Source organism: Pygoscelis adeliae, unplaced genomic scaffold (genome assembly GCF_000699105.1).
Source record: "Pygoscelis adeliae isolate BGI_AS28 unplaced genomic scaffold, ASM69910v1 Scaffold32, whole genome shotgun sequence".
Classification (NCBI taxonomy): domain Eukaryota; kingdom Metazoa; phylum Chordata; class Aves; order Sphenisciformes; family Spheniscidae; genus Pygoscelis; species Pygoscelis adeliae.
The window spans coordinates 1,182,385-1,208,988 of NW_008824368.1; the positions used below are offsets into that span (position 1 = coordinate 1,182,385).

The 26,604-nt window shown below is 40.7% G+C and overlaps 1 protein-coding gene across 1 annotated transcript in view; it reads left to right on the top strand.

Annotated features, from left to right (window-relative positions):
• Positions 1-12,112, top strand: part of COG6 (component of oligomeric golgi complex 6) — a 61,624-nt gene extending 49,512 nt beyond the window's left edge. Inside the window, exons 16-19 of the mRNA XM_009319932.1 lie at positions 1,511-1,618; positions 3,177-3,230; positions 5,825-5,904; positions 9,599-12,112. Coding sequence (XP_009318207.1) covers positions 1,511-1,618; positions 3,177-3,230; positions 5,825-5,904; positions 9,599-9,746 — 390 coding nt within the window. The 3' untranslated portion in view covers positions 9,747-12,112. The remainder of the gene's footprint in view (positions 1-1,510; positions 1,619-3,176; positions 3,231-5,824; positions 5,905-9,598) is intronic.
• Positions 12,113-26,604: the final 14,492 nt, after the last annotated feature.

Genomic DNA, 26,604 nt, shown 5'->3' on the forward strand with positions numbered 1-26,604 from the left:
TAGAGGCATTGAAGTTGGGCCCCCGATGAAGCTGTCCTACTGGCTGGAGGTCCTTTGTACTGCTCTTCAGGTGCTCTCCTGCTGACCTGTGTTCCTTCTCCAGACTCTGGGCATCTATTGCTAGATACATACATATCTGTTTATCTCAGGAGAGTTTTTGGAGCTGGGGGGCTTGGAAAAAGGTCACAACTTCTTATCTGAAGCCATCAGTAAAGATTGGCTGTGAGCCATTTTTTGCTTTCTACTCCTAATTAGAATTTCTAGCACCTTTTAGCTCTGAAACAAGCAAACAAACAACCCCACCAAACTGTCTGGGGCATTTCTAATTTCCATTATCAGAATTTCTTTTTTGCAGTAAATGTTGCGATTGATTTATTCTTCAAATAAGCAGTAGAACTGAAGGATATGCATTTAATACCATTTACTTTCTTCAAACGTTTTACAAATACAGGAACAGACAAAAAATACCTTTAAGATTAGACATAAGTAGGTTATTAAAGTGGGGTTAGAATGGCATATTTAATAAGAGAAACATTTTTCATAGAAAAAAAGAACTCTCTAAGACAGTTAAAATCTCCAAATTGAAATATTAAGATTTCCCTCCTGATTTAAAAAGAACAGTGTGTTTTTTCTAAACAATTTTAGGAAGTAAAAAGGTGAATTCTTAAAATATCAGACATGGAAGTATTACATTTTACTAGAGTTTGATATATTACAAATTTTTGCTTTTCTTTAGGATTGGAAGAAAATTAAATGAAATGTGGGGTAGTTATCTGTAAAAATGAAGTAATAAAGTATATATACCCAAATAACTTTCTGAGACTATGCAAACTAAAAAATGATTGCTGCTGCTGTGACTAGATTTATTGATTAGGTTTCTCTGCAAAGTGAAGATTATACTAAGAATGTAAAATACACTTATGACTTTTTTCATATGAAGATAACTAAAGCAAAATTGATAGCTGTAATTTCATTGTCTATTGTTCTTTCAGTTAACTTTTTTCAAATACATGTTTATTTAGTATTGAATTTAAAATCATTACCAATTATGATTTAGTTTCAGTTTTATTTTCCTTGTGAAGGACTCTCTCTTTCTCTTGTTTATTATAAAACTGCCGTGCTATTGTCAGTATTTTCAATAAGAGTTGGATGATTTTTATCACATATTTTCAAAGAACTATAGCAAAAGAAAATGATATAGCAATTTTTAACATTAGAGCTTCGGTATTAATTTTTGGTGCTGTTGAATTTACAAATACAAAAAAAAATAGGTTCTTCTGTTAGACATAAAGAATTATCTATTTTCATTATTGGCTTCTTATAATATGGAAGATGTAAATGGATAAAATAATTATGTTGTATGTATTTGTGGTTTGTCCTTGTTTATTGATCGCTCTCCTTATTTGTGTTTTTTCTTCTTATTTGTGTTTCTAGCCCTTTTAACCCCAGAGCTTGTTCTATTTAATATTCACATACACATTTTATAAACACCTTATGCTTAAAATTTCAGATTGAAGCTCATTTAGATACACTTATAAATGAACAAGCTTCCTACGTGTTAACAAGAGCTGGTCTAAGTTACATCTATAACTCTGTGCAGCAACACAAACCGGAACAGGTAAGCTTATATCATGTAGATGTTGAGGAGCTACTGCATACTTGACAACTAGAAGGATTTTGGCACTAATATTTTTGCAAATTAAGCTTCGTGTGAAAGCAAAAGCTCAGTAGTATCTGTTGATTTGTCACACGGGACCAGGACTATTAGACAAAGGCACCTTGCAACTACAGATTTCCCCTACGCTTGTATGTTCAGCAAGCCTAGCAGGTTTGGTATGCAGCAGTCCTTCTGTGCAGCTTATCTGTGTGCCATCAACAGGCTCCGTACACCACAGACATCCTGTACGTTCTCAGAATAACTGCATAGGTAGTTTAATATGCCTCAGAAAGTGTCAGCGTCAAGCTGGCTTTAAAACACAAATACTGAGTATGTATACCACTTCCATGACATCTAGAACGTACTGGATGCACCCTACTGTGCATCTAGCCTTCAGGTTTCTTCCATTGCATGCTATAGCACCATACATGGAGCGGGTGATAGAGACCCTGCATGCATTAGATAATTACTGCTTTTTTCTTCTGCGAAAAATTGGCAGATGAGTTTAGTAGTAATTTGAAATAATTTCTTCTTTTGTCCTTATTCATTGCTCTAGTTATTCTAGCACAAAGACAGTGAGATTCTACAAGTGAAAACTTGAGATTTCTTAGAGTGAGCTGAAAACTGGAATGAAGAGCTCATGCTCTTCCTTTCTCGTGAACCACAGTTGTTATGTGATAGGTGTTAATACAGCCCCTCTTCCCTTCAGCTGTGCCTATGTCCTTTTGTGAGCTTTTGTGAAGGTGAAGAACAGTGTTTTCTGGAGAAAGCAGACCTCTGTTGGAGAGCTTTATGTTGTTTCTTCAGCCAATAATTTTGCATAAAGTGCCCAAACTCAACAGATTTTTATGTATAAAGATGAATAAATAAATGTGTAAATAATCTGCTTAATAACTCAGCTTGGTTTCCTATTCATGAGCCTATCTCCTGTTCTAAAACCAATTTCAAATCGACCAGGGCAGATTGTTAATGGAATGGAGCAATTTTCATTTGTATCTGTCCAGCTGCCTGGCTGCAGAGGTGACGTTGTCACTGGATTTGCTAGGGGGTTAGGCAGCATGTATACGTTGTAATGCCATACCAGCCCAGAAGATTTGCTGGGAAGCAGGCTTGAACTGTGCCCGGTCCTGGAACAGATGAATAGAAGGAAGTTGTCCTCTGTAATTCTGGAACTCCAAGGGGATGTGGCCAGTTTGCAGTTCAGTTTTTATCCTAGGCCTTGTGGAAGGCTTTTTGGGGGGTTTATCGTTTAATGGTGAAGAAGGAAGAAAAGGACTTGAAAGGACATATTAAGAACTCAGTATTCTGAGTTTTTAATTTAAGAGAGCAGTAGAATACAAATGAACTATTACAGCATTTCAGTATCGATACGGTGATTCAGTTTCCAAACATTTAAGGTCCTGTAGAAGGACCAAGTAACAATTTAATACTGAACTGATTGTAGAATTTATTATTTCTTATCTTTTTCAATATGCTAGTATGACCTTTTTTTTTCCCCCCTCTGACTACTGATTCTTAGGGTCCTCTTTCAAATTTGCCAAGTATGGATTCCGTGTCCCTGAAGGTTGCAATGGTAAGCATTTTACAGTTTCATATTATGGTGGTGATGCTGTGACATGGGAAAAAATACTATTCATTGTGTGATGTAGTAGATATTCATCTGACCAGTCATACTCTTTAAGCTAAATTACATGTCTGGGAATACTTTCTTCATTTGTAGTAATTTGACCACTTGAAGTAATAAATACATAAATTATTTATGAACGGGTAGTAATAGAATATTAGTTTCTAAGCCTTGAGAAACAGAACTTTACTTACAAGAATGCTATCCCATGAGTCATCTTAAATTGCTAAAAGCAAATACTTAGCTCTAATTAGTTTTAATCACCAAAATTTCTTTTTTGCCTGTATGCTTTCAAATATTAGTTCTGCTATCATTTATAATTTTAGTCCTAAGGCTTTGATTTTATGCAAATAGTTCAGCTAAACTCAGAAGTTAGGTGCTGGGCATATGTCAGTTATATTTTTTTCAAGTTGAAAGCTACAATATATTTTAAAACAAATTATCAGCTATTTTTTCTTAGAGTGTGTGAAGGCTATTTTGCATAGAGATAGCAATATCACAGTTTAGTAGGCAATAATATATGATCTGTCACTCTTCTTGCTTAGCCAAGTTTAGCTTTATTCTGAAAGTTTAACTGTAAATAAGGCCTGCTCATCCAGCAGTACTTGTATACCCACACAAAAAAAAGGTCTCTTTAAAATAAAATTATAAAAAAAAAAAAATTGTATGTTGAATCCATCCTAATTATGTCAGTGTAGCCTGTTTTCCTCTGTTCAAGTCTTAAACCAGTGATTCCCAAGCTGGTCGGATAAACAGAGCTCTGGCACAGAGCACTCAGTGGTGTACTTAGATCAGCATGCATTCTTATCAATATTTACAAATTTTGCATTTAAAATATCCTCTATTTTTCATGGTCTTGTAGACCAATGAGGAATTTAAAGACTGCAGCTTGGGGACCATCTCTTTAAATTATATATATATAACTCTGTTATCTATAGCAGTACATAATAATTTCACTTGAATAGTTAGAGAAGAATCCAACTGTTTTATTTTCTTCATTACCTTGTTTAATGTCTGCTTGTGTGAACACACTTTAACCAGAATGGAACCCAGTATGCTGAAATCAAACCCACATAAATCCCATCTATCAACCTAATCTGTTGGCTTCCCAGGATGTAAACCATGTGGAGGGAGTACTTGCAGGTAGATTCACTGCCTCCCAACTTAACCTGAAAGTTTTCTAGGTGCCAGCCTTTTAAGTTGTTCATATGGGTTTACAAATGCTGTTCTAGTAAAGTCCTTACCTCTCTCTCAGATAAAGCTCCCTTGCTTTCCGAACGAGGGCAGATAACCCCCAAAAAGTTAATTTGTGAGAACTGTGAGTGACTTCATTTGTCATTTGTGCCCACTTTTTGCACGTTTAAATGATGGATGGATGTGGATTTTAGGGTTTACCAGCTTGAGAAGATTGACACAGTGTTGAGGAAGGTTGGCATCATTAGATAAAGTTGCCTAGGGCCTTGCCTGAGTGAGTAATTCCAAGGACGGAGATTATACAGCTTTTCTGGGTAACCTGTTCAGTGTTTGATGACACTTTTCTGGGTAACCTGTTCAGTGTTTGATGACACTCCTGGTGAGAATTTTTCCTCTTACTATCTAATCAGAATTTTCCTTAGTGTAATATGTGTCCAATATTCCTCATGTTTTCACCTGCAAGAAGACCTGGCTCCATCTTCTCTATGGTCACCCATTTGGTCATAGAATGGTTTGGGTTGGAAGGGGCCTTTAAAGATCATCTAGTCCAACCCCCATGCCATGGGCAGGGACATCTTTTGCTCGATCAGGTGGCTCAAAGCCCCATCTGACCTGACCTTGAACACTTCCAGGGATGGGGCATCCACAACTTCTCTGATAGATAGTTGAAGACAGCAGTAACATTCTTTCTTGGTGTTTTCCTCTCCAAACTACTAGAATCAAAGCACCACAGTTTTTTTCACTGTATTATATGGGGGAGGAGAAGTAGGCCTCGAAGCAGTTCAAGGAGCCTGAACTAGGTCCCTTGCTTTTGTTTTTCCCAATATAAGTGCTCATTAGATTATTAAGCAGTGACTCCCTGCCAAAAAGTAAAAAAAAAAACCCAAAAAACATAAAAAGAAACATGCAAGATGTCTGACTTGGACAGACTAGATTTCTGCCTGGAGGCTACTGTATTCCCTCTGCAGTGAATAGACTAGGTCTGATCTTCAGAGGCGCATGCATACGTGCTCCAGCTGCATAGGAAACTTAGATGGATATTTATGGAAGCTGGATTCTCATTATTTGCTCCTCCACCGCTACTCTTCAGAGTCAGAAACTTAAAATTTTGGTGACACAAGTGCTGAAGTTAGACATTTGGTTTGGACTGTTAAGTTCTACCTTAGACACTTGTATAATATGTTAGTCTCTATCTTAAATATATAAAAAGAGAAAATTTTATCAAATAAGAAGATGCCATTTTAGATCAGAGATCTGTGTTTTTACCTATTTTCATATAATAGCAAGTTCTTAATAGCAAGTTCTTAATATGTTGATCTTGTATTCTCTTCCCCCCACCCCACCCCTAGGCTCAGTTTGATCGCTATCTGTCTGCTCCAGATAGTCTGCTAATGTCCCAGCTGAATTTCCTTCTGAGTGCCACTGTGAAGTAAGTACTTTACCTATTATGCCTGCATAATGATCAGAAAGATGAATTTGATTAGGTTTTAGGGGATCACGATGAGAATTCAAGTTATCAGCTGTGATCATATTTGCATTGTCCTTCAGGTCACAATTCAGTTTTGTTCCGACTCTCCTCTTTTTGAACAAGCAGTGAGGAATATGTAATTCTGTAACTTTCTGAAGTAGTTACTCTTGATTTAACGGACACCATCAAAATTAATTACATTCATCTATTTTGAACATGTTCCACTGTGTCGGCAGTTTTTTGTCAACTTAGTTGTAAATTGTTTTAGAACTATTTTGTAAGCATTCCAAACACAGATGAAATATGTAATTCTCCACTCAAGATTTCTTTTGTCCCCACTGCTCCATCAGGTCTAGAATTTTCAACTTTGCTGTCTTCTGCTGTAGAGTATTGGCATTCTGTCTCATTGAGTATCGTGCTGAGATTACTTTACTTTTCACCTAATATGATTCTTTATAGTGATTTCTTCTTTGAAGTGTGGAAGTGAGCACTTTATCTCTTCTCTTGTTTTTTGAATATAACTGAACCCTAAGGCTAGGGAAAGTGCCACGAATTTCTTTCCAATTAAATGTGAACCATATGAAGACATTTTGTAGTACTTAAACTCAGAGACTTATATGATTATAAGATCAAAAACTTTTCTTGACGTTATTTTTCACACTTTTGTGAAGAATGCAGGTTACAGAATATGCCAGAAATTGAGACTAGCACATCACATTTTATGTAATGCAACGGTATTTGGAGTCTCATTACTAGTACCTCTCCTCAGCAGGATTGTATTACAGCATCTTGCAATTAAAAATGACATATGTCAGGGGAAAAATATTTATTGTTGGGAATTTATTAGAATAGAATGGAATATTCTATTCCATTTGGGGGATGGAAGGGACCTACAACGATCAGCTAGTGCAACTGCCAGGTTCTTCTGCTGTATTGCTCAGGTTCTCCTCATCCAAAGACTTCCAGTTTCATGCCATATACCTGGTGCATGGCTTGGCATGGGGGATGTTGGTGCTTTTCAGTACTTCGCTGGGTGTCTCTGCTAGGGTTACCATTCCCGCAGCTCAGCCAGCAGAGCTGACCCTGTTGTGCGAGAGCTGTTCTGCTCCAATGCAGATCAAACAGGGTAGCCTGAGCAGAAATGTCAGTGAAACATTGCACCTTCTGCTTCTAGGTGTCAAGCTATTAAACCTGTATTTTAGCTCTTGGTATTTTTTTTAATGTAGATCTATTTAAAAATCATAATAACAGTAAACGTATTTTGAAAGCCTCAATTTTTCACTGCTAACACAGAAGCAATTTTTCAGAGGTAGACTTAATGCTACCGTAAAGACTCTGGCACAGTGAAATTACTTTGACTTAATCATTTCTTCTGTCAGATGAACCAAGATAAACTGGGTATGTGTGCACTCTTAGCCTTATCCCATTGATAAGCTTTTTAAACCTCTCTTAGGGCAATTTAAGCCAAATTCATGTTATCTTGCAGCAGTGGGCAGCTGAGAGGTGAGAGGGGAGCCTGTGTGAAGATGATTGCTATAGCTGCTTCAGCTCAGCTAACATGCAGGAGTTTATTTATTTGCTATAACTCAACGCTATAGGTCAGATTCTGCTCAGAATTAAAGAAAAAAAAATCTGTTAGCCTTCAAACGTAGCTTTAAACACAAGCAATCCTTTTGAAGTTAAGATACCTATTTACAGAGATGCATGCTTATAGAATCACGGTCTTAATAGTCAATACTTTCTGTAGTAAAGAAAGCTTCAAAATTGAAAAGTTTCTCAAAATTCAAGCAAAACATTTAACCAGTACTATAATTCTAATCTCTGGCTATAGTAGTTGAAATTTTCAAGTTAGTTTTGCAGACGTTTGGTGTCAGTTTTGAAGATGTCTTCCTTGAAATCACATGACTGTGATCCACTGTTCCAACAGTTGAGCTGGAACCCAAGAATTCTTTGGTTCTCAAAATCAGACCACATGCTTTTGATAAGGGACCAGTGTATTATATACTCACTGGCAATATTATTTAAGCTTTGCAACTATGAAGAATATTCCTTCCAACATTTGCCAGTGCATGCTCTTGTCTTTCAAATTCCTTTGCTCATTTAAAAAGTTTTAAGCTATTTATTTATGTTGTTGTTGGTCTTGAAAAGCTCTTTTCATTTGTGTTGGATCACAGAAACTGAATGCTGGAATTACTATTTTTGGAAAGTGCTGCCATTTGTGTTAGTGATAAAATGTATCATGTTGTTATGGCAACTGAAATCCTAATGTACTGATTAATGACACTGACATTATTTGATGGAAAGACTCATTTGATGCTGTTCAGTCCTCTGGAATATTTCAATGAACTTTTTCTTTTAATTTAATATTATTTGGTGCAATACAGTTAGTTTCATACGAATTCTGTGTGCAATACTTTCTTAAAAGATTGTCATGTTACAGTAGCTTAGTGATCCCAGACTGTGATCAGAGACAGTTGTTGTACCTGAACACCTTGAATATATTTCCCTTATAATAGTGTTTCTAGATTTGCTGTTATAAGGCCAGTCTTTTTTTTTCAGGTATTCTAATAACCTAGTAATACTGGCAGTTGATCCTGTATATTGAAAAACTGGATACTGTGCATCAGAATAAAATGCAGGTTTTGCCTCTTAATCTTCTTTCTCATAGCTTCTGTTTCTTAATATTTCCTGAAAAGATGAAGTTCTACAGACTTGGTCTTTGAGATTTCTTTAACTTGTCAATTCCCAACGGCTAGTGAATTCAGCCCTGATTTTAGTGGATGCAGTTTCAGTGTCTTTGTTCTTTTGCTGCCTATTACAGCAGGGCCGAATCTAGATTCATGGTTACCTTGGTTTCCTCAGCTTCTCCTGGTGTTCCACTTGCATGGGTTTGGCTGTGAAATAGTTGTAACTACTGTTTCTGATAGATAAAAATGCAACTGCAACTGTAAACACATCACCATGGTGATTAAAGTAAACAGCTTCATGAGCAATGTAAAGTAAAAATACTAGTTTTTCTTCAAAAAATATTGAACTTTCCAGTTAAATTTAGCATCCAGTCCCTGTGCATTGTTACTCATTTAGATCCAGAAAAATAACAGGACACAGACTTCATAGCAGTGTTGGTAAAAGGCTGTAGCAAGCTTTAAATCTCTGACCACTATCACTTTCAGCTCTTCCTTTTTGACCAATTATAGAATCAGGTGCTGTCAAGGTAAAACACATAGAATATATTTGCTGGTAGATGAAAAAAAAAATGTGTGTATTTGCAAAGGACAGCGAGAAGCCAGAGGAGGTAGAAGGTAGATCACTAAGATTATCAGTCTTTTAAAAGATGCAGGGGAGCGCAGGTGAAAAACTAATGTATGCAAATTAAATCCTTCTACTATTTTTTTTTTTCATGATTGCAGAAATAAAGAAGCTAATTTCTTGGTTATCAGGATCATATATGTGAGTTTATCTATGTACGATACAAAAAGATGAAGAAGCCTTCTTTTGTTTTAAAACTTTAAGCTGTTTTCACCGTTGAAGGGCTTTTTAATGTAACTGACCCTGATTTTTAATGTGTATTTTTAGTGTATATCTTTAATTCCTTGTACGTAGTACAGTTATATTTCCTACGATTTGTGAATTATGTTTTTGTTTTGTTTTTTAGAGAGCAGATAATAAAACAGTCCACAGAACTGGTCTGCAGAGCTTACAGTGAGTTGTATGCAGCTGTGATGGATCCTTCAAATGAATATAAGGATCCAGAAACCATACTACACAGATCTCCTCATCAAGTTCAGGCACTCCTTTCATAGTCTTGCTTCCCCCAGATTTATCAGAATCCATAATTCTGTATTTGTTGAGTATTTGCATCGAGTTATTTTTCTGTTTTCAATTTTGATGTGTAACTGTGTAGTTAAAATATGTAGGAATGCTTTTTTTTTAATCTGCTTGGCAGAAGTCTAGTCTTTCCTGTGTCTTTGAATACCTTCTATAGGCCAGAAAATAGAATATAGATTAAAAATTATTTTAATGTATTCCTCTAATGGAAATGGACCTTGACAACATGCAATCTCTTTGAAAAAGGAGAAAAGCTTTTTCCTTGCTGTACATAATCCTTTCAACTAGAGGTTGAACCAGTGTCTCTTAACGACCTCACCAATATTTTTATTTGCTCTTTTCCCTGTTCTTTCACTGTTTTTCTCAGCCTATCATCAGTAAATGCTGATAACTGTAATTTTAATACAACTGATATACTTTGAATGCCTCAAGTGCTTCACTTTTACAGCTCATAAATCACTTCAGAGTATTTGATGCGGTTTTTCGAATCCTGTTGATTAAATTTTTGAGGCAAAATTTGTGTGCTTTTCTGGAATCCATTATCGTTGCTAGTTCTGGTGTTTTCTGTAAGAAAAAGAAGTACTTGAATTACGTGCATGTACATAAGCTGGAAATTAATGCTTTAAGTTATTTGTATAATTTTGTTTTACTGGAAGAATTTTGTTTTAGTGCAATCATTCTGTAGGAATCCTTGTATGAGTTGAAACTTGCTGATCTCTTAAGGCAATAACAGTGTAGGTTAGGAAAATGGTTTGCACAGCAGTATGGCCATTCCTCCTTCACATGTACATGGTTTTTGTTTTGCCCTTTTTTAAGTACAGAAAAAGTCTATCTGCTCTAGTACAAGCATTTATTCAGTTAATAATCCACCAAGAGATTTGCATGGTTTACATGTCTGCAGCGGTGCTCCTAAAAATTGTAGTTAAGTTCACCTGTGGCAGCCACAGGTAGTCCTGGGAATTATGTGGGAGAGCCAGGGTGTGTAGTTGTTCTAGGCTGATGCGCAGAAAGCCATGAGTAAAGGTTTCATTTCTTTCCTCCTTCAGTGCAAAGCTGAACCTACTCTGTGTAGAAACCTTAATTTTATATAGAGTTATGATTTAGGGGACCTTTGCTTCCAGTAAAAGAGGAAAATAGGTAAGTAGGACACTTGTTCTCTGTTGGGCCTTATGAGAATTTTCTGCAAATTCCTTAAACTTCTTTTAGGAAAGCCTTGTTATAGAGAAACCTTCAGGAAACAGAATGTTAGTAAAAGGAATTTGGGGTGTTCTGGTGTTAGGATTTTTGTTGGTTGGTTTGTTTGTTTTTTAAAGGATAATTTAAGCTAACTGTTTCGTTGGAAGCATTTCACTTTTTTTTTCCTCTTTGTTGTTGTATGGGTGCCACAGAGTTATTACAGTTGCCTGAGTTTACACTCATATTAGATGTGGCTTATTTATATACATGGAGGGGAAGATGAGCAATCATTCATATTGAATAACTTACATACTTTATTTTTATCAGTAATGATATTCCCCACATAAAATACATACTTAGTGGCAGCCAAGTCTGCAGTTTAGTGTATGTTGCAAAAGAGCAAGAAATAGAGAAGAGCAGCAGCAATACATTTTAGTCTCTTGGAAAACAAGATATATCCAGTGTGCTCAGAAATCCGCTTCCTTGGTAATACCACAATAAAGCAATAGCTCCTTTTCCAAATGGGCATAATTTGTTGGTATAATAGAAAAAGATTTGAAAGTGCAAGTGTCCCTGGAGTTCTTGTATCAGGCATAAATTCTTCTGTAAATGTGAATGTTAGATTTATTCTGTTTAAAAACTCCAGACCTGCAAGACAAAAAATTCTAGAAGCTTAGAAAAGCTCTAATGAAAATTATGCTCTTTTACTAGGTAAGGCACTTTAAATTACTCAGATTTTGCATTACCATAGTATACATTCAGAAGGCTGTTCATTGTTGTTTAATAATGTTAATATTGCTTAATATGCCTATAATTATTATCTAATATAGGAAAATTACATCAGTTGTGAAAGGATTGTAAATTAGCTTGTTATTAGATTAACATACTCATAAGAGTGAACTCTTTCCTGAAATTACACTCAACCTCAGTCTCCAATAATCAGTCAGTAGTTTGCATGAGGATTAGTAAGAAGTTGCTTCCGATCTTTGAGTCCATGTAGAGACTTATCCATGATTTTATCTTCTCTTAATAAAAATGCAAAAGCTATAAAAGTTGTAACTTACAAAAATTAAAGTCAATCACTAATTCTGCTCTGTGCAATTAAAGTAAATGGCAAAGGGTCACTAATGAGAAAGGACGTCAATAAAAGCATTTGATTTACTGACTTCTGTCTTCCATGTTGTTATTTCCTCTTGCTTGCCTTCCTAAGAGGAGGAAGGAAAAGGTGATTAGATTTTGACCTGCCTTTTCTAGCTTGGCGTTTCTGACCCTTTTATTTTACAAATTCCCAGGATTTCCACACCAGGAACCGTGAAGCTGCAGTCCTCTAATTGCTCGGTTAGATGGATGACCCATAAGCGTTGCAGTAAATGGAATCATTCTGGATGTCGGTACCGGCTCCATATTCAGACCAGTTACCGCAGGTCCGGCTTGAGCGTCACAGTGCATGAAGAGACGCTCGCCTGGCTGGGCTGAGTCAGTCAGCACTGCTGCTGTTGGTCCTTAAACACCTCATATGGAGGGGCATGCCTTCAAAGAGTGAGTCTGTTACTCTGTGCTGGGCAGCAATATGCTTGGGAAAACTGGGTAAAGAGAGGTATTTGAATAGTGCCTATAGCAGACAGCGCTCTCGGCATTTGACACTCTGACAACCCAGTTCTGAGAACAGATGCGTAAAAGGCTTCTTTTTGCATCGTTGCCTGATGCGAAGAGCACTTTCGTGGGAAGTGGGAGAGCTGGGTTCTGGGCCAAAAGAGTTTGGAATCGACATCTCCCGCCTTCCTGGAGAGCACCCAAACCCTTGGCTGTTGTGTAGTATGAGGTGGGGCAGCTCTGTTTCTTCTCTTTTGAATTTAGCAGCTGTGCATAAATCAATGCAAAATATGGGAGGCATGAGAGAGAATAAGCAAGGAGGAGTATGGCCCTGTGGCATGTACATGAGGGCTCTCCTGAGGACTCCAAGGTCTAGATCTTCCTCCTTCCTTCCTATTTTTTATGTAGGAACCTTATCTTTGACCTCCAATACATGAGTCCCTGAAACAGAACCAGGATCCCAAGACTTCATCACCCACAGAATATCCAGCAAACAGCAAGATACAGAGTTGAGTTTGGGTTGGACGTAAGGTGGTTCATTCACACTGGTGACAATGCTTCTGTGTTCAATCCGATGTGTACAATTTTCTCCTCCTCTCTTTATAAATACGCACACCACTATGGAAATAAAATATGAAAGTTATTTTAATTATAGCAAGCACACAGCAGCCCACCCACAATGATTTTTTGTTTTCTATTATAGGAAAACAGAAGCTTAAGGAGGTTTGGAAAGGTGAGAATACATTTGTTTTGCAGCATTTCAGAGTGCTCCTCCCTATTCTCTGAGATTTATGACTCTAGCCCTGCATTTTGTCTGTTAATAGACTCAGCTGTAATTATTAAAGTTTTTGAAATATGTGTTGGAGGAAAATACTTTCAGAACCGCTAAACTTTTCCATTCATTTAAAAAAACTCTTATCTGTTCTTTGATCCCTTTGCTTGCCTTGCTGAGTCACTTTGCAGGCAACCCAGGGGGTGGGAAGCTTGTAAAATTTTGAAAATTAAACAAAGGGGTTAGAGATATTTCCATGAGTAAAACACACCCTCCAGAAGCAACACAGACATGGGTGTGGGTTGGTTTGAAATCCACTGCCACCTGCTTCTGAGGGAAAATGCAGAAAAAGAGACATTTGCTTATGATGAGGGCACCCATCCAAAACAGCCATGGTAGGGTTAGATGCCGTAAATTGATGTTAAATTGATGTTACGTTCGAATAGTTCAGAGAATTTTCAAAACGCAGATTAGAAGAAACTGGCAGTGGAAATAAAAGGTACGCCATATAACTGAACTCCCTCGCATACTGGATTTAGTTGTTAAAGGTTTCCAGAACCTCTACATCTTTTCCCCACCGCTCTTAAGCACTTTGCAAACTAAACTTCAAGACAATCCTGCAACTGCTACACCAATTCTAACCCTTGGCAATTCAGAGTAAAATGAGATGCTTTGAGTCACCCGGTGGCATACAAAGCGAAAAACTCGGAGCCAGTTTGTTTCTTGAAAGAATTTCAAAAAATGGGAAATGAATATAACTTGAAATCGAATATTCATCCTGAAGGGTAGGAGAGGCAGCGCCCTCCGTATGGCAGCACAGGTCTCTCCAGCCATCCGCTGCACAGTAGAAAGCCAACTTCAGTTTTTTGGAATCAAACTACTTCTTCAAAAGTTTTTTAGAAGTGTTTTAAAGGTGAGCATGTGTACTAAACGAGGCGTTTGCTGCCTGGCTAGGCTGCTGGGCTGGTGCACCAGCGGGGATATTCACACTAGCCCAGTATATGTGGTCACCAAATGCTCAAAAGGTGGGTGAACCTCTTGTCACACAAAGGTCTTCTTCCGATACCCCAGCTATCTACGTCCTTGAGTAAAGAGCCACTTTACGTAGAGCTGGTGTAGGGCTGAAGTAAACCCAAGACATTGCATCTGTCTTGGTCGACCAACTGTTCATCCCCTCAAAGATGATGCAGGTAAATCTTCAGTAATCTGCAGCATCCTCTGGTGCAAAGCTATGGAAAGACAAGGTGCAAAGGAACCCTTTACACCCGAAAATGTGCACTTATCCCTTACCTTACGTACATTAATGTACATATCTTATGTGCATTAACGCCTAAACGAGGGTGCGACCCCCTCACACTACAATTGTCACACAGACTTTGCATACGATGGAAAGATGAACCACAAAGGCTTTTCTCTTCACAAAAAAAGTTTATTTTGACTACGTTGCTTTAGCAGTAAGGAAACCTCGATCGAGCAAGATACGGCTGAAAGGTGTTTGATAGATTACTGCAGAGCAGACAAAAAAGGAAAAGACTGTTGCGTGTTTCATATTCAGACAATGAAGCTTTCATTCGCTGCCTAGTTCACAGATGTGGTATTGTCAAATTGCAGGAAAATGCGTGGCAGACTGTATCATTGACTATATTTAGGGAGAAAATTCAGAACATGCTATTTATAGAAGCCACACAAATAAGCACAGAGTTCTTATCAGCCAAAGATAACATTAGTCGTGATTTATCAAAGTAATCTTTATTTTATGGAAAACGGATAATAGGGTGTAATTTAATCCTTTGTGAACGTAATGTATATTTCAAAGGGTTCTTTTTTGTTAATAAAACCATTTGTTGTACTTGTTAAACTAATTAGTCTTGTTGCTGTTGCTTATGACAGGATAAAAGATGCCCGTTAATGAAAACGGGGAGGAGAAGACAGGTTCGAAAGTTTGTGAAGTTCGTACTCCTTGCAAGCCAGTTTTCTGATCAAAACAGGTTTTGCCTCTTTCGCTGCGAGCCTGCGTTAACTGAGTTTGTGCAGATGATACATTTTCCTTTTTTAATTCCAAAATGGATTACCCCAAAAATTCATCTCATCTCTGGGTGTGTCACCTGCTACAGGCATCAGGGGCTTCTCGGACTTCCCTGGGTACTGGCGCTGGCGTGAGCCACCGTGCCTGCCGGCCCTGCCGCTGAGCGCCGACAGGGAGGGTGACGTTCCTGGCCGCTTCCCCCTACTCTTTGCATTTTTTCCACCATGTGCAAACACATTCCAGGAGTCACGGAGAAGGCGAAAAGGGAAGAAAACAGAGCTGCCTGGGTGCATCCTCCACTGGTCGGTCCCTGGCCGGCCACGTGCCTTTTGCTGGGCGAGGGCGGGTTTTGCAGGGGCGGGGCGTGGGGCTGAAGCTGTGCCGAGTCTTGGCTCTGTGAGAGGCCCCGGCAGCGGTGCCAGACTGCAGAGGCAGGACATGAGCTCATTCTCTGGATCTGCAGTTGACCTTGAAAGATCAGAGTCAGAAATGGGAAGGAGTCAGAAGAGGACACATATTTTATTATCATCTTTTTTTTTTTCGTAGTGTTTTTGGTGTCCTTGTTTGTAGCCTAGCAGCCTCATGAACTTTTAATAGGAATTTATGAATGATTTTCAGAAGATTACTCTTAAAAGACTGGCTAAGCTCTTAAAAGTCCTTCTCCCTTAGAAATGGCCCAGCAAATGCCCCTCAGAAGGACCAAGTTACGGAGAAATCCTTAAAGAAATGTCCCTACTGTCTGTGTCAGTTCTGCGTTGTCATCCCGGTTCCTTGGTTCTCTTTGTACCGTCTGTTGTACAAACTGTCCAAATACAACATTTCTAATCCTGAATTACTGCATCCAGAAGTTTCACAGGTCCTCAAATCTCCTGGACACAGAGGTGAGAAGCCTTGGTCACACTTCCAGCTTGCGTGGCCCCACTGGAGAGATCATGGAGCAGATCTGCCTTCTCCAGCCCTTCCCCACCTTGCTCTGAGGACACCTGCCTACTTCTGCAGGAGAGACTTGTCCCTGTTCAAGAAGGATGGTGCTTCCACTGCCTCTGTTACCACTGTCCCGAGCCCTGTGGGCTCACAGCTTGGGGTAGGGCTGTCCTGCTCCTTCTTGGATGAAAAGAAAGAACAGGCAAATTAGCAGACAAGCTACTTGGTTTGTGTAGATGAAATATAGCCTTCACTTCAGCAAATGCCAAGTCAGAAATTTGAATGGCATGTCCAACCATTCTGCCTTTGGGTCAGGTGGCCCTGCTGCTCCATACCTAAATACTATAGGAAAGACAAACGTATCCCTGTGAGGAGCCATCCCCACCTGTGGCTCGGAGAGAAACCTGTGCCTCAGGTCTGGTGCTCCAGACAACAGCAGCAGAACGGACTGTGTGTCTGCTTACGGCAGCCCTGCTAACGCTGTGAGGAGGAGCCGATGGGCCCCAGGGACTTCCAGGACAGCGACCCAAGCACATTCCAGGAGAAGATCAGCTTGCCAGCACTTTGACTTGGAAAGGGCTCCAAATCCGAGTATGTCGTAGCAACGTTGTCCTCTCTTCGGTTTCAGTAACAACTTATACTTGAACACACTCTTGCACTGTTTGGTTTGTTTACAAAATAAACCGATTCCTTTGGATCCCCTTCCCCAGACTCTCTTGGCAGCACACAGGGATATCACAGCAGTGATGAAAATGTGCCTGCTATCCACTTAAATGGGATCAATTTAGAGAGTCCTTTGGTTTTTATTTTTTATATCCAGAACAACAAAAGGACTAAAAACTGTTTCACAAACAGTGTATAAACTAGACTGCCGCATGAGGAGTGCTACCAGATAGTCCTCGTTCTTCTAATGAGAAGAGATGTCAGGCTGTTTTCAAACCACCTGCTTTGGGTATGCAGCCCAGGCATGGTAATGCCTGAACATTACAGAGTTACAGAGCACGGAGTTACACCAAATACAGAGTGGATCCTGGCATCTTGTCGAGTCAACAGAGAGAACTGGGTGGCTCCTGGAGGCCTCTGAAGGGTGACGTGGGTCCTCGAAATGGCGAATCTGCTTTTCGAATGCCAACACCATGTCAGGGCCACTGTGGTTGCAGAATGAGAAACTCTGTACAACGTACAAGCTCCTGCTGCCAGTCTAAATTTTGTTGAAGAAAAATCAGAGGGTTTTGGAGGGGTTATTTTGCCGTAGCCTGTACTGGATCAGGTTGTACTCATGCCTCCAGAGGTTTTCGGCCATTGTATGTTTTTTCCTCACCTGGACGCAAAGCTCCTTGGAAAAGGAGTTGTACATTTTCCATATCTTTATAAAGCATCGTATTCCCAAGGTTTTCTGGTGTAGCCTAGAAAGTCCTATTGAGTACTAAGCTGAGACCACAGAGCAGCAGCGACAAAGCCGAGCTGTCTGGAGGCGAGACCGTGGTGGGTACGGCGAGAGCAGTGACTGCGCCAGGCACAGGGCGGTCGCTGCCCGAACCCCCCTGCCCACCCCCCCTGCCGCTGCTGCATGATCAAGGTCAAGGAGATTGCAGCAGGACACAGGCTTGGGATGCAGGCTCGTCGCTGCTATGGTGTTTTGCCTTTCCCTCTGATTCCCCTTTTCCTTACAAAGATCACACACTGCTGAAGCAAGTGGCTAAAAAGAAGACGGCGGTCGTCACTTCCCCCGTGCGCATGTCTAGCCGCCTCCCCCATTGCTAAGGCAGAGCACGGGGAGGGAGGCAATCGCCGCACATGGAAGTGCAGAATCTGCTCCAATAATCCCTACTGGGCAGAGGAAAACAGCGACCTTCCTTTTTAGCTCTCATTTTTATTTAAACACTGGATGATGTGGCTTTTAGTTCAGGGAATTGATACGGACTGAGAAAATTGCAGAAAGGTGAGATGCGGTATTTTTTGCCGGTATTTTTTCTGTCCTGCAGAGCCTGCATTGTCTTTTGTAAACAGGTGAGGAGGTGTCTGTGGTTGTGAACATGTTCTTCCTTTTTCTTCTTGGAAATCCACTCTCAATTAGTCCAGAACATTGGATAAACTGGTGCTAATGAAATAAAAGGATTTATTAGGTTACACAACGGTATGCAGTGGCTTAGGGGACGAAGTCAGATATTTACTCAGGCTAAGTTTAGGAGAGAAAACAGCCAGGGACATCACAAGTGAAGCAGCTGAAAATCAAAATTTCATCTATCAGGCAGATTCGTGGGTTAAATAGGGGGATAAAGAATACAACAAGGGTGTTACATGGAGGATACAAGGGAGTTATGTGGAGAGCAACTCATTTTTTTCTGACTCTCCATTGGAGGTCTTTGCAGTTACCACTTTCCCTCCAACCACCCGCTACATGATTGAACTCTGTCATCAACCCTACAAAGCTCTTCAGCGTATGATTAAGATCAAGTGACTTCATGGGAATGTAAATATGTACTTACATCCAACATGTGCCTGAGACCCAAAGACAGCGCTTGTTGAGGGCATAGCTCCCAGTGAAGTCAGCAGCACAGGACTGAGTGCTCAAAGCAATGTTTTTCTGATCAGGTAGAGAAAACTGCTTCAGAAGAGATTAACTGTGCTCTAAAAGTGCTTCTCTCTACCTTTAGACAATACAGTGGGGACCAGTTCAGAGACAGCCATCTGCGCTGGGTCAGTCTGAGCCCTGGACCCTGAGTCCTGCTTTGTGCTCCCAGTTAAGTAAGGAAAAGGCAGAATCAGAGAAAAGCAAATTGAGCGAGGTTGGCTCTGCACAGAACCACCTGGAAACTTGAGTTTACTTGGACTGGCATAGCTTTCAGTAACTAAAGATCCCAGCATAGCCTAAAATACCCTTAAATGCCACAGTCACAACAGAACTAAAAAAATTTAGTGGGCACTTAACCAGCCAGATAGGTACACACACTCCTGTCTGCGTTTTCCTGGACAAAAAGTGTAAGTTGTGACCTCTCCAAGATCTTTCTGAGCACCATCTTTCTTGGCATGTCCAGGATGTCATGGGACCTGAGCTCTGCAGGTCCCGGCTGTGGAGCCCTGCTCCCGAGCAGCCTGCTGCTCCACACTCCTCATTCAACAGGTGCCCCGTGAGAAGCTCGGGTGCTTACACTGACTGCAGCTGCAGGAACGTACAGCAAAAAATGAGGCTGAGACCCTCTAATTACCACTGTCACCTCCATCTGAAGAGCTTGACAGCCAGTGCAAATCCCAAAGTCCTGAGTAGAGATTGCTTGACATGGATTTAGTAGGCATCATTTCTCCCATCCCCTGAAGTCATGTTTTCTCACCAGGTAAGTACATTGCTGGGAAATGAGAATGGACCAGCACCAGCATTTCTGAGCTTGATTTTACTGATTTTCTGAATGCAGAAATGCAGTGGGTTTAAAATGCATTGTTTGTGTCCTAAGATACAGAAGCAGAAGGGTTTTAGCTTCCCAAGTGTACTTACCCTGGATGCATTTTCTGGAGTCAAGATGTTCTTGGTCTAGAAAAAGCTAAAAGTGTTGCCTAAGTGGAAACCAGAGTCAGCTCAGAGCTCTGTTACAGGTGACACTGACTTGGGTGGGATGGCAGAGGGCGAAGGGTGGGAGTGCCTGATTTTTTAATAGTTTATTTCTTCAGTAGGTTTCCGATGCTGTAGAAACTTATGCACACATTTCAGCACATGAGTAAACCTATTGCATGTATATATTTCAAATCAAGCAGGTGATTTCAAAGGGAGGGGGCATCTGCATATGTATGTTCTCGTGAACTCTACTGCACAGGGATGTGTAAGGCTGCAGCTCATTTGACGTTCGGTCTCTCAGCAGAGGTACAGTCTTGGAATAACCTCTGAGTGTCCCATCACATCTGAGTCACTTCTGGCTGCAACTGAAGATGGAGAAATAACGTTCTTCTGGTCAAGGACTGAATCTAACAAATGTGCTTGGAAGAAAACTCCCAATCCAGCTCCCTACATGGAGAAGACCACTGACAGATTGAGGTTTTAACAAACCAATAGGAAAAATCATTCTTTCTGCATTTAGGTGTGTTAAAAATATGGGCAAAATTTTATACATGCATATTGGCCAGTATTTAGACTTTTAAAGAATCTCTCATTAATCTGAGATAAAACTAATCTATTCATTGCATATTTTTTTTTTCCCCTCCTAAAAGGAAAAAAGACGAAAATTTGTAAGAAATTGTGTTGGATATTGATGCTGCTTGGTGTTAAACAAAGGAGCACAGAACATGGAAATCTTCAGTTATGGTTCTTTTCCATATATCTACTTTCCAAAACATACTTTTTAATGGTCCATATATTTAAAGCATAATCTTCACTAAATGTCCTGATTTCTCCTAAGCAAATTGAAACACACAGAGTGCTATGAATTTAGATCAGATTTTTTTACATGATGCCCATTCTTTTTAGTTTCAAGACATAATACATAGAACATTTGCAACTTATTTTAGACTCTCCTGTGTGCACATTGTTATTTAATAGTCAAGCTGTTAAATACATTGCCTGTAACTGATTCCTCGTGAAAAGTCTTAACTGCAGCAATGATTCAAAGCAGGTTTTGGCCCAAAAACATGAAGGGGAAAAGAAGCAGAAGAAACCAACATGTGTAATGTATACCTTGAGTGTAACAGAGCAAGAGTTAGCTTATATACTTTAATCAGAAGGTCAAAAGCAAATTGACTTGGCAGTTTATATTATATTGCCTGGAGATCCCGGCTCCTGAGAACAGGAAACCCTAAAATCACAAGTCAGTAAAGAAGAGATTCAGTAGGATCGGAGGAAGTGTGAGGGACGGGAGCAAAGAAAGATATATGGTCTGCAGAAAGACATGACGTGGAAAATGCTTACCAGAGGCAGAGATTACTTGAGGCAGAAGTTAAGATACAAGTGGCACAGAAAATATTACAGGAAGCTGCTCTAGACCTTGATGCCAGAGCAAAAAGACAGAGGAAGGGCTGGTAAATGCAGATAAAGGAGGCAGTTGCAGCCTGGGCAATGGGGACAGGGACTGTGCCGAGGCTGCCGGGGCGCAGGGCGGGAGGGAAGGGTGTTTCTCCAGATAGCGGGAGGCTGTTTCTTCCATGGTTTGGGGGGACAGCGGCAAGATCAGAGGCTGCTCAGAAAGTCATTCTGAGGAGTGAAACAGAGAGGAGAAATTAACGGGGAGCTAGTGATCATTCCTGAGTGAAGGATCATGCCGTGCATTAAAAATAGACCCTAGCATGCAAGAATAAAGGCTTTTCAGGTTTCAGGTAATGACATTTCAGACAGGCCCATCTATATCAGAAGTCAGAAACGTCAATACACTGTATTACAGGTGTTTACATGCCAGGCTCAAACAAACAAAAAAACCCCTTCATTTAGAACACACCGGAGTTAGGTTCACCTTTGCATAAGCCTCAAAACCATGCAGCTGGTATGATCCTCAGCCCTGCTGCACTGCAATGGGCCATATGATGAAGCCTGCAGGTGATGGAGGCATATGGGGTCTGTGCCTGTCCGCTGCCCCTGTGCAGAAGGTGGGGAGGCTCCAGAGGGCCTCCGGGGATGTTGGGAGAGGCAGTAGGGATGCACGATGCCAGCAGGACCCTTTCTCCTTTGGGCACCGGCACCTGAAGTTAGTGAGCTCTGTGGGAAGAGAAAGGGAGGTGAGAGGGGCAAGTGGACTAAATGCCATGCCCGAGCCCCAGTGTCCCCAGAGCAGTTGGTTGCTAATGATGTGGACCAGTTTGCTTGGAGCAGGGGGATAAGCAAAGGAGAGGTTTGCAGACCCTGTGGCAGAGAGGTTTGTGGTTAAAGCCCAAAACAGCGAAGCAGGAAATCTGGGTTTCTTTCCTGGTTGTCAACACTGGTGGGGAAGTCACTTAATCTCTGTGCTTCAGTTCCCCTGCTCTGGGTGTCGTGAATAGCTTGACCGGAGTCAAGAATAGCTGCCCACCCTGGCGGGGTGAGAGGAAGCTGAACACACGCGTGTGTGAGGAAAGGGCCTCTTTGCTGTGTTTTCCCATCCAAACCCACAGCACTGAATAAGCAGATATTTTATTACCCTGATGTTGTTGGTCTAATCTGAATCTTTCTGCTCTGTTTGCGCCCTTATCTGGCTGCAGCCGGCAGAAGGACGGCAAGGAGGAGGCTCTGCTTAGCCCTCCTCATGCATCCCCTAGCATCCGCTTGCAGCAGAAGATTAAATCTGCTGATCTGCCCTTCTTACTCTGCCTCTCCAGCAGTGTCGTGGATGGATACCAGATCACTGCCCTCATCTGAAATGCCATTTAGCAAAGACTATGAGATAGTAAGGCAGTAAGGATAGTTGTATACTTAAATGCCAGGTCAGGTCCTAAAGCCAGAAAAAAACCACAGCCTAGCATCAAATTATACAGAAGGTAGCTCAGGTCTAAAACCTGAATACGTATCTTTTGTGGACCACAACTCCCATGGTAAAATCACCAGTAGGGACATAGCTTTGGCCCTACCTAAACATCCACCTGAGGCAATTGCAGCTTTAAGGCTTTGCTCATTTTTTTGCTGCTGTTCATGTTTATTGAAAGAGATTATTTCTTCATTTTCCACCTAGCCAGATGAAGGATTTCACGGAGAGCTGTGTCTAACATCTAAATAATTGTTTCTCGTACATTAGAGGAAGAGTTGGCTTTCTCCAGCCCCACATACTGCAGGTCCACCCTACAAAGACATTGTTAAGCTGGTCGTGAGGAGTACAGATGGGGCATATTACACTGATATTTACCCTCACCTTTCTTATCCTCGTAAATCCTTAAGACCTTTTACCTAAAGACTGAAGATTTGTTCTACATTAAAACATCCTTTTCCTCTTTTCTTATCTTCTTCTGACCTTATCTTTTCTATATCAGAATTACCTGATTCTCTTTATCTTGTCACCTTGGCTCCCTTTTTTCGTCACTGATGCAGTTTCCCTCTTAAACCTCACTTCCCTTGTAAAGCTTATTGCCTTTGTGCTCTTTTCCAGGAGCCCCGTCTTCTATTGCAAACTGGAGATCATATCTTTTAGCCGCCTCCCATAGTGGTTGATTTTAATCCTTAGTCCTACTCACTTGTGACTAATTAGATTGCTTTCATAAAATGATAGACATTTGCACTGGGATTTTACCTGTGGTAATCTGAATTTAAGTAGCTCCATTGTTTGTTGTTACTACTTTCAATCAGTTTCTTTTTACTGTGAAAAATTAGGTTCAGGGTGAATTTTCCTCCAAGTTCTTTACTTTGCAGATCATTAAGTTGTATTCTCTATACCAGGGGATATTTTTTTTTTTTTGTTTAACTCTCTCCTTTGTTTTGTCTTAACAGCCATGAATCCTGGGAGAGAAAGTTTTGAATTATTTTCCCTCTCTTTCAGCACCCAGCAGTTGCTCAAGCCCTTCCTCCTGTTCTCCATCTCTTGGCTCCTTGTACACAGGAGCTGCCTGTGATTTCTTTACCACGCTGCACTGCATCTTTACCAAGTAGTACAGCTTTGTCTTCTCCAAGGCCTCAATATCAAATCTCTAATTACTCTAAGCATCATATTCTTCCTGTTCTCACCAGATTGTAACTGCTCCACTTTTCAGTGCCTATCCCACTTCTTGTTCACCATTGCTTTTACCTACACACATTTTGGAATATTTGATGCTCTTCTCAGCCTGTCTGTAGTGGTTACATCCTCTATCTTGGTTTGGTTTGGTTTTTTTTTTATATACACTACATGTCATACTGGTGGAACTAGCCATGCTGTAAAACCTTGGTGCACCCACAGATCTTGAGTATTGTGTGCAGCTCTGGTCTCTGCAGCTGAAGAAGGACATAATGGAATCAAAAAAGCTACAGAGAATGGCAATTAAAATGGTGAAGAGAATGGCGCAAGCTGCTTATGAAGAGAGACTGAAGAGGCTGGATTGCTTCAATTTGGAGAGAAAGCGGCTGAGGAAGGCTGTGACAGAGGCTTACAAAACATGAAGGCAATAGTAAGGTGAATGCAGAGATATTGTTCACCTGATCCCTCAATAGCAGAAGTGTGGGCACTCAATGAAACATGAATGTATTTATAACAGATAGAAGCAAGACAATTTTTACATGGCAAATAGACAAATTTGGGAACTTGTTGCCACCAGAGCTCGTGGAGACAGACAGTACCATTAGGTGCAAAAGGACTGGAGAGAAATCTCATGATAGGTCTGTAAAAAGATCCTAAAGAAAACAAGCCAGGACATACTCTCTAACATCCCTAATCCTACAGCTGTGTGGGGCACTACGAGGACAATGGACCTCGGGTAGAAGCAAGATTTGTGTGCTCTCTCCAGAGAACCAGGACAGACGGACACTGATCTGACACGGGAAGGCATTTCCTGCACTCTCCCGTCTTTGCCATTTATTGCTAGGGATCATTAAACGACAGGACTCACGCTGTTCAGAGAGGAGAAATAAGAGCAAGAGCATGACCCTCCAGGGTGGATGAATGCTCAGAGGTTGGCAGAGTTACTGGGAGTCGGCAAAATTTCAGAGGGCTCAGGTGAGACTGAGGCGCCAGGACCCTCATTGGCAGAAGGCAGAGGGAAGATCCAACAGTCAGAGACTGCAGCCTCACTCCAGCGGGTGCTGAGGGCAGATGCGACTCCTTCCACACCGAGCTATCTTGTCAGATAAAAATTTCAAGACAGGAACAACTGATTTATAGTTTTGCCCCATTATAACTCACTGTGGGTTGCAATGATAATAAAAACAATCCAGAAAGGAAATAGATATGATATTCCTAACCAAACCATTAACAAATAGAGTTGCTGTGTGTTAAAGGGAAAATTTGTTGCACACAAAAGGATAATTTGTGATTGAAACCAGCTCCTGGTTTTACCCAGCCTTCCTGTATGGTCTGAGGAGGGCTGCTCACCTCTTTTGATGTCAAATCTCTGCCCATTGAGTGCAGAGAATGCAAAACTGGGAGGAGTGGCTGATACACTAGAGGGCTGTGCAGCCATCCAGAGGACTGGAGAAATGGGTTGGCAGGAACCTCATCAAGTTCAAAAAGAAAACGCAAAGTCCTGCACCAGTACAAGCTTGGGGCTGACCATCTGGAAGCAGCTTGGCAGAAAAGGACCTGGGGGTCCTGGTGGACAACAAGTTGAACATGAGCCAGCGATGTGCCCTTGTGACAAAGAAGGCCAGCGGTGTCCTGGGCTGAATTAGGGAGAGCATTGCCAGCAGGATGAGGGAGGTGATCCTTCCCTCTGCTCAGCACTGGTGAGACTCATCTGGAGTGCTGGGTCCAGGTGTGGGCTCTTCAGTACAAAAGAGACGTGGACATACTGGAGTGAGTCCAGGGAAGGACCACAGAGTTGATGAAGGGACTGGAGCATCTGACATGCGTGGAGAGGCTGAATCCATGCTGTGATTCTGTTAAATAACACCTGTTTCCCCTGGTCTTTAGCCTTGTCTGCTCAACCTGTGAACAGTTACAGCCAGGGACCATCTCTTTGTATCTAGTACCTGAGAAACATGATCTTAATTGAGCGTATAATACTCTTATAAAAGCACTTATTCCTTTGAATGGATGTGCTGTAGTGTAAGAGCATGGGAATCCAGTAGATACTTCCATTGATGTTAAAAGGTGGGAAAATCATAACTGAGGAAAAGTGTTTTCATATTGTGTGTAATTAAGCCATGGAAATCAGAAACACAGAGGTGGCCTGACCCAGTATGTCAGCAAGTTTTAAAGCACCATTGGGCATCGTATATGTGAACAAGAATATCAGGATTTCATCACGGTGAATAAATGTTGTGCAATACTTATTATACTTCATGTTTAGACAATCTCCATCCCATAATGGGATGGGGACCTTGTGTGAGGGTGAACTCCCTTCCGCTCCCCTTCGTGAAATCATGACACCTTCTGCTTGGCCCTTCTCCCAGACCACTGTAAGCAGGAGGGGAGTCGGCTCAGCTTTAGGTCTGGTCTAGGATGGCAGATTTGCAACTTCTGCTTATTCATAACACAGAGGACGTCAAAACATGCAAGCATAAAATCGGTAACCAAAGAATAGTCTTTTTAAGAACAAAGAATTTTTTGTGAAAACCTCTTTCTATTGTCAGCATTTCTGCATGATTCGTATTTACCTTTTGCTAGGGAAAAATTTCACAATCAGTTTCAGCTTGTTTTCCAGAAACCCAGACTGAAACTTAAAAAAAAATAATTAACTTCTAAGAACAACTCCAAAATATGCACAAAATAGGAAGAAAGGAGGGAAAGGTTTGCCTTGAACCCTGATAAAGAGAAGAAGTGTAATACTGCTC